The sequence below is a fragment of the Caenorhabditis briggsae genome (genome assembly GCF_000004555.2).
Source record: "Caenorhabditis briggsae complete genome, chrIV, whole genome shotgun sequence".
NCBI classification, from domain to species: Eukaryota; Metazoa; Nematoda; class Chromadorea; order Rhabditida; family Rhabditidae; genus Caenorhabditis; species Caenorhabditis briggsae.
Genome location: NC_013487.2, coordinates 7,397,568 through 7,406,491, shown reverse-complemented (window position 1 = coordinate 7,406,491; position 8,924 = coordinate 7,397,568). Strand labels below are relative to the sequence as shown.

The window sequence follows — 8,924 nt, the reverse complement described above, 5'->3', positions numbered from 1 at the left end:
TGTCGATGGAACCGTATTCCATATAAATCGAATGGTAGCCTTGAAATTAAGATCACCTGGTGTACTGTTGCCAAGCCTTGTTACAGACGTTATCAATGGCATCTCCAGTCTTTCTTGAAGCGTTCGCTGAGGCACTCGACACAGACAGCATCGAGATATGCAATGTGTCCCCACGCGATTTCCGGCGAATTCTGAACATGATATATCCTCCTCATCTGCCGCCTAAACGATGGATCAAAGGTACAATTGCGGAAATAAATTGTTTATTTAACAATAAGTTCCGAAAGTTTCCAGAGAACAACAGAAAGAAGCAGTTGGAGCTCATCTACCATTTACTGGCCATCGCAAAAGCTCTGAAATGTCCAATTGTCTTCGAAGTAGCTGACAAATGGCTCGTGAAGCACGGTAGTTTCAATCTAGAAGATTCACTTATGCTGGCACAAACTTTCGGATTAAGAGAGTTAATGGTGAAATTATTTATTTTTCTATTTTCTTTAGTTATTCATTATTTACAGGGGTACAAAATTGCCACAATCCAATCAGTCGATGACTTGAGAGAATGCCGTGACCAGATAGACGCACTCAGCAACAAAACCAAAGCGCTTATTTTGGATCACCTTTTATTCTCGACCTGAATATTCGTCTCGATCTCACTTTATTGCAATATTTATTGATACTTTTCTATGTTTCCCGTTACTCTTATGCACAATCTCACCAAACCATTTGTTTTTATCTAATCTGTGTCATTCGTTTGAAAAGTTGCGGATGAAAAAAGCATTGTTTGTTTTCTCAGATTGTTCGAAATTCAACAAAATGTGTCAATTTATCCAAAAGACACCACCTGACAGACGTATGTTCCGATGTGTACAATTAATCGGGATGTGTAATACAAAGGAGTCGAGTAGATTCATTCAAAGATAAGACATGAAATGAACTTTGTAATTTCAACTCTCGGTTTTCTTCTGACATTGAAAAATCTGCTCATTTGAAGGCGTCCACCAGTTTTCAAATTGTGTTTTTTAAAAAAAACTCGTAGATACAGTAATCCTGAATTGTTGAAAATGTAAAAATATCTATATTATTCTGGAACAAAAAAGCGGCGCGGTGGATGAAAAACGCTGATGGTCGTGGGCGAAGGTCCCACAACAACTGCTACCGTAACCTGAAAATATTTTTATTTTCAGGATTCATTTTCTCTTTTTTTACAGATTTTCGTAATGTTTCCCGTTATTTTTCCGTACACAAGTCGGAAGACTGAAAAAACACGAAAATCGATTTAATAAATCAGGAAAATGAAAAATATTTTTATACTACGATAATTTTCGTTCTGGGACCTTTGACCACTGCCACCGGCTTTTCTTTTCCACAGCCCCGGATTTTCGTAACAGAATAATATGGTTAGAAAAACTTAGCATATTCGGATATGTAATGCTATAGTATCAGAAACACGAGCGCAATCCCAAAACCACGATTTTGAGTTTATCCACTTCTCGATACGATTGAAATTGATAATCGAAATGAGTGATAACTCTTTCATTGCTACTCTCAAAACCTCTCTGTCTTTTCTATTACACATTCTCGCGTTCGTGTCTGCGCGAGATCCTCCCGCTTCTCGGCTCTTCGATCTCATTTACCTTTGAGAACAAACATTCTCATATCTCTGTTACCTTCTATTTTCTCCAAGATTTTGTGTATAACAATACTCCTAATCCGCTGTGTATTAGCTTTCAAAAGAAGGGTATCGCAGCGACTTTTTTCTTCTATGGATAGGATCCTATTCAAAATTTCTTTGATCCAAAAATTGCCGCCAGTAATTTCATTTTTTCGGCAAAGTTCTTTTCGAGTTCTTGAGAGTGTTTCTTTTTCCAAAATCATTTTCCTTTTTCTCTCAAACTCTTCTTTGCTCTTTATTATCTCTAGTTCTACTCACCAATTTGTCATCGGTAATACAATTAAATCCTCCTCCCTCTTCCCATCCATTTTGCTCGAAAGAGGAAGAGAAGAGGTAAGGAAGATGGATGAGTCTCAAAGACAATCGAGACATTTCTCCTCGTGTGGCATTGACGGTCTTTTTTCTAACAAAAATGTCAATCTGCCTAATTTTCTACTTTTTAATTGAAATCTATCGTAACCCAAATAAAGAATCCAAAGGTCTAACTTTCCACCATACAGTATGTAACCTAGTTTTTTTTTCGTTTCGGATTCTAACTTTCGAATTTCGAGAAAATTACTTCATATCGGATTCCAAAAAGCCATTTCGGGAATCTATGTTCTGTTTCCATCATCTTTATTCTTCGTTTACCCAATTTTTGGTACTATGAAACGAAATTTTCAAAAGAAGATGAAGCAAGAAAAGGGTTCATTCCTACACTTCATCTCCTATACATGATTTTAATTGACTTCATCTGTTGTGCATGTATGCTAATTTCATATACTTTGTCTTTCAACTCATCTTCCTCCTTCTCCTTGCTCCTATCTTGCAATTTCTTATTACTTTGCACTTTTTCCGGAAGTATCTTTAATTAAACTTCTTGTACTTTTTGCTAATCCTCTTCTCAAATCTTCTTTCTCTTTAAAAAAGTATTTTATAAAGTTTCAGAAAATATTTTATCTGGAAGCATGTAAAAACTACATCACTTATAAATAGAAATGACATCGATAACTTTGAAATGGTTTATATTTCTACTTCTTCAATCAATATTCAACTTCGTCTCATCTCAAAAACTAGCAGTAGTAGTGATTGATGGATTAGCTGCGAACACATTCTACAAGTTCTCTCATCTATCAGTATTTCGAACATTTGAAGAGGAAGGCATTTGGTCAACCAAAGTATTTCCAGTTTTCCCCACTTTTTCTGTTTCCAATCGGCACTCTTTGTTAACTGGTGAGTTTTTGAAACGAAAAAATCAAATCAGAAAAAAATAACACAATTTTTTCCTGAATTTGTCTGACTATGAGAAACTAAGTATTCAATCTACCGTATTTCCTTCAAAACGTCCACATAATTCATTTCCTGTAGAAGATATCAAAAATTTGTCAACAGATAAAATATTGGTCATATTGTGATAAATACATAGTATATCAGTTATGAACCCCTCATTTTGACAACCATTAAAAAAGAGTTCAATGCATCAATTGTGACCAATTTTGGGTTGTATTCGATTGGCAAGTTCTTGCGGCGGACCATTTATCAGTTGACAACTTTTCGATATCTTACACATGAATCGAGAAAATTGAGCTTGCAATTGATGGTTTTGGTGAGCTTCTATTAGACAAAGTACAGTAATACGCTACCCAAAAAATTTTCAACAAATTCCAGGAACTCTTCCTCGTCGTCACGGACTGATTGGAGACTTCATCCATAATTGGCGAGATAACTTGAAATTCCAAAATTTCACAGCTGATTCCGACTTTTCCCGAGACTGGTGGTCCATTGATCCTATTTACATATCAGCACTCCGTTCGTCTGCTTCAGTAGCCATGTTCTTCTTTCCGGAATGTGACGTCGATTGGGATGTAGCACCGCAAATATGTGTCCCACCCAGAACTGACGGGAAGACATTTGCAGACGAATCGCAGGCAAAACGTGTGATTCAAGCTACAAAGTAAGCTCAGGCTCAGCTTAAAACCGTCAATCATATATTTTTAGAGAGCACGATCTGACTCTGATCTACCATCCCTGGATAGGAGAAGAGATTCGTAGGAAAGGAGTTCATCATACCAATGAAAAACATTCAAAAGAAGTTCTTCGATTTGCTCAAAGTCTTGAAAGATTGACTGCTCAAGCGAGGGAAAGAGCTGATTTGAATGTTATTGTTGTATCGACTCATGGATTTATTGATGTTCCAAGAAAGAATATCAGGTATTTTTTGTGTTCCGATGACCTCGGAAAAACATGTCATCGTTATTAAGTTTCACCCCGTACTCTGGATTATTTATGTCAATCCGGCCTAAAATAATCTTAACAAAAATCCAAAATAGATCAAATCCAAGTTTAGTATTGAGAGCAGCTTTAATCCTGAAACCTACGCATATGTTCAATTTCAGAGTGATCGACGAATACGTTCCAATGGAATTGATAGAAACTACAGTAGGCAGTGGAGCCATAAAACAGTTACAAGTGAAAAAAGGAAAAACTCATCAAGTTTACAGTCAACTTCATGATCACCATCCGATTCCGAATGTTCATGTTTATTATACAACTCCAAAAACAGGAGACTTACCAGAACACTATCATTTCAAGAAGAGTGACATTGTGGCGGATCTGGTTTTATTAGCAGATCCTGGCTATGCAGTGGTTACGGTATGTCAATATGCAGCACAAAACTTTTTAGATTTTTTTCATTCAGAAAGACGAGAAAAAACAATTTCCAAAGCCAAAACTTCATGAAATAACTGCAGCTATCGATGGATACAATAATGAGTTACCTGATGTTTTAGGAGTATTTTTGGGTTATGGACCAGGTGAGGTTTCGAACAAAAAAGTAAACTCAGAATAACATCATATATCAGTTAGACCTGCTGGTATTTTTGAAAATTTCAAATCTAATACAAAACTCATGGTTGAACAACTCCAATTAAAAAAAAAACACCACTGGAAATGTCGAAAAAGAAAAACGAACTAAAAGAACTAGCGAATTTGAACCTATATTTTTCAACAAATTTCTGTTTCATTGCGAAACTTCAAATTTAAATATTAAGTTGGTACAAAAAAAACGATAGCTGTGGCCGGAGATCCCACAACGGCAACTAAAACCGTAACCTAAAAATTTCCAATATGATTTTTCCAATAAAATTTCCAATATTTCCAATATGTTTTTCTAGTTTTGATTTTTGACGAGTTTTCTGTTATTTTTCTCCAAACGAGTAAAAATTTTTGATAGAGAAAACGGTGACTGAAAACTCCCGAAAATTAAGAAAATTAGTACAGGAAATAAAAACATTTTTTGGTTACGGTAGTTGTCGTTGTGGCCACGGCTATAGACGTTTCTCTTCTTCTTGTTTTTGTACCAGAATAATACTGATAAACTAAAAATGTCGAATGAGAAAACGAAAAACTAAAAAAACTAGCGAATGTGAAACCTACAATTTTCAATGTCACATTTCGGCTTCATTCCCAAATTTTAAAGTTAAATATAATCTGGACATTGTTTCTGCAACTCTTTATCAGAGATACTCATCCGGTTCTACAAGTTTTTGTTGAAACTTGCTGAATCTGTTGTTGTATTCGCAAGATACCTCAATAATACCGTATAAAACACACACACACACACCGCAATTGAAACTAGAGTCAGTAATATGTGTTCCCCTACTTGACAATGTGTTCGATACATGGCAAAAGTCTGATTTCAAGATACTTTTGTAAATAAAGATTATAGGTTTTCGAAAATCTGAAATTGTCGTTTCAACATGATAAAGTTCTCAAATAATACATCTAATCTAATTTTGGAGGATTACATCATTATATATTCTTGTTTTCAGCATTTCGTGTTGGATATCGAAAAGGACCAATTCAACTATTCGATATCTACTCTCTTATGTGTTCTCTTCTTTCGATTGAAGATTCCTGCAATCATACACCGGGTCGAATACTTCGAATTGACGATGTCCTCACTTCTGATGCTCGGGTCGCCATTCGAAGTACCTCATCATTCTCTTCCTTACCTTCGTTTTATGTAACTTTTGTTATGCTGTTTTCTGTTATTATTCTGTTATTTTAGAATGAATCTAAATTTTTAAAGGTGAAAAAAAACGGTTCACAAAATCCAGATCACCGCAGTTAAGATGCATTTATCACATTATTAGGTTGGATAAAATGGTCAAAACTACGGAGATCCGAAATCTTGAATTGAGAAACTTACATTATTATGGTAGAAACTTTGTACTAGACTGCGTAGAACGAATAACTGAAAACTGTGAATAACAGGTTGCTCATCCTGCCTTTTATACGTAAATCCAAGTGGGCGGAGCCTAAATATGCTACAGTACTCATTGGATGGTTCAATTTGCATAATCCCAATTCCTTTAGCGTGTATATCATCATACAAATTTATGGAAATTTTGTAAAGTGTTTAGAATCGATGAATTTCCGTATCACCACTCGAACTTGTTCACCTACCAACTTATGAATATGTACTTCATAATATAATATGTCACAAGAGAGTCTGAATCGACAAGTAGCAGTATCGGTAATGCATCTCAAGAGTGAATGGATTAGAATGAAATAGTGGGCGGAGCCTAGATAGACACCTAGAATCGAGGTTATTCAGAAGGATGAGAACTTATGAGACGGAGAAGTGTGTTAAAATGTTGAGTAATTCTCAGTCACTGTTAGAAGATTTCAAACAAACGACTTGGATACCGTAAAATCCTATGTTCATTGCCTGTTCAGACTTGTCTCTCATCTCCGGACCATTTCAAATATATTTATATGTATCTAGAGAAAGTTTAAACATCCCTGTTTTTGGCTCCAAATATCGGATTTCGGGTCATCAAGAGCCGGGGATAAGTTTCTTACAGAAGAATGCTTACGTAAATGTATGTGGTTAATCTTTCGACTTTAATCAAAGTTATGGACCTGCTCAAGATTTTGATCCGCTTTCGTTCTCAAAATACCGGTAAAGAGAGTCTTGAGTCGAAAATCCGTTTGTGACGTCAATACAGCGACTATAGAAATATTTCGACAAAACGAGAGAGTGGGGCTCTTGAAGCTCTTTAGGTGAGCAGTGAGTTCTTTCTTCACGGAGCACATCTCCATGACTGCGAGAGGAAGAGTAATCACCTGCTATAGCAGGAAGAGAGAAGAAAAAGGGGGCTGAGTAGAATAGGACCAACGAAAACACAGTTGGAATGCACGAGAATCAGAGAAAATTGATTGTCTTCGTCTCTTTTGGTACAAATATTTCCTTTTCTTATTATCACATATATACGAGGTGGTTGTCAATGGAAACCGCCCAGAGGTCTCTCAAGTGAAATCCGAAATTTCGGAATTAGTATAGTGAAATGAAATGTGTTGGAGACAAGCAAGAGAGAGAAGGATATGACTATTAGCCGAGTAAAATAAAAACAAATTACAGAGTGTTAAAGAAAAGTTTGAAATCCAGGTTACTTTACTGGTACGGAACATTGGCGCTGTGGAAGAGAAACGTCGGTGGCCGTGGCCGAAAACCCCAGATCTTCAGCTACAGTAACCACTATTTTTTTCAGAGTTTATTTTCCCGTTTTTCACTGCTTTCTGTCGATTTTTTCTGTTGTTTTCTCCCAAACAATCAGAAAATATTTCAAAAAGTTTTTGTTGGGCAAATAGTTGACTGAAAACTCAGGAAAATCGAGAAAATAAATCCGGAAAATACTATTTTATGGTTGCGGTAGTTTTCGTTGTAAGACCTTCGGCCACGGCCACCAGTCTTTCTCTTCCTCTACTCTATTTTTTTGTATCAGAATATCATTTTAATAAGAAAAAGAAGCGAACAATATCATTTTTTCAGCTTCAAGTATGAACATTGCAGAGTTAAAAAATTTAACAATCAATCGAAAATGTCACAATTTATCAATATGATTTATTTTTTAACGTTTTGAGTGGAAGCTTTGCATCAAAAAACTGAACTTTTATGAACTCTTTGATCCATATTCCCGCCTACAAACTTTTACGCTCAAAACATCTGCTCATTCTTCTTCCCCTGAAAAACATCTGTTGCTTAATTATCATTTTCTCACTATTTCTCAGATGAAAAGAAGCAAGTTGAATAAAAAGTACATATAGGAATGAAGGGGTTCAAAGTGGGCTCTGGTCATAATTATCAGTTCTTGAATGCTATGGAAACCAAGGGAAAATTTTGAGAAGTCGAAAAATTCGCTCTTCAGAAAAAAGAAGCAGTGGCTTTCAAAACTTCTTTCGTTTTTGAAAGAATTCTGTGAGAAGTCAAACCACCGTAGAACCTATGATAGACTTGCAGCCTAAGTTTTAAGTTCTTTATCTTGTTTGTGTGAAAGATATAAAATAGTTGTCAACTGATGAATTGATTTTTATTACATCACAAGGGCTTCTTAATTGACAGATTTTTGGTACCTTGCTTTGCAATCGAGTTCAAAATTGACAGTGTTGGGGCCCTTGGATTTCAGGGTTTACGGTATGTTCAGTTTTTACCGTTCCTGGAATACTGGATTCCAGACTTCAAATCTTATATATTTGCTGTTCTGTACGTCGTTGATAGTTCAGAGAACCCATATTCCTGCTGACAGTGGGAAATAGTTTGACTTTAGCTATCGTAAACACTCTAATAGTAGATCAGCGTATACTTGCACTTCGAGGTCAATTATCTCAATTTCTGTAAGAGATATAAAACATATGTAAACTGATAAAACATTTTTGAAATCATGATAAATATTTTGTTATTGTCGGATTAAACAAACTGGGTCCTGAAAATTTTCGCGGGTAACGCTCATGTCGATTTACGAGACATCGCTCCCAAAACGGATACTGTAGATAACAAATTAATTTATGGGAATTTAGTGGGATTTTCTGGACAAAATGTAGGCTTTTTGGTATGAAAATGATCGCTAGCATCTTTTGAATCAGTTTCTCATCAAAGAAATGAACTTAATTGCGAAAGTAGCTCGAACGAGGCAAAAATCTGAAATATTACGTTTTTGCCGCGCTTTTTCGTAGATCGAAAAATGCGACGATTTTCAAATTTTCAGGTGTCACTTTTTTTTAATTCGACAATAGTTGACCACTTCACGCTCTCCCACAGAACAATTCCGAACCGAAAATTAATTTTTGATCTACAGAAAAAAAAGTTTGGCGCGATCACAATTGCAGGTCTAAAACCATAATTTCAGAATTTTTTCGATTTTATGGAGTTCCAAGATGACTCAAATGATTTTTAAAAAAATAATTAGTGGTTATAGATTCATGTATGGTC

General features: G+C 35.6%; 2 protein-coding genes across 2 annotated transcripts in view; both read left to right on the top strand.

The window, feature by feature from the left end:
• Positions 1-635, top strand: part of CBG05970 — a gene marked incomplete at both ends in the record, with an annotated part of 1,582 nt that extends 947 nt beyond the window's left edge. The window contains 3 exons of the mRNA XM_002633202.1: positions 87-240; positions 295-467; positions 516-635. Of these exons, the coding sequence (XP_002633248.1) occupies positions 87-240; positions 295-467; positions 516-635 (447 nt within the window). The remainder of the gene's footprint in view (positions 1-86; positions 241-294; positions 468-515) is intronic.
• A 2,014-nt stretch (positions 636-2,649) lies between these two features.
• Positions 2,650-5,720, top strand: CBG05971 (the record flags this gene model as incomplete). Its single annotated transcript, XM_045235474.1, has 6 exons — positions 2,650-2,884; positions 3,320-3,605; positions 3,650-3,862; positions 4,048-4,303; positions 4,350-4,464; positions 5,482-5,720. 6 exons carry the CDS (start codon positions 2,650-2,652, stop codon positions 5,718-5,720), a joined length of 1,344 nt encoding a protein of 447 aa, XP_045093108.1.
• Between the last annotated feature and the right edge of the window lie 3,204 nt (positions 5,721-8,924).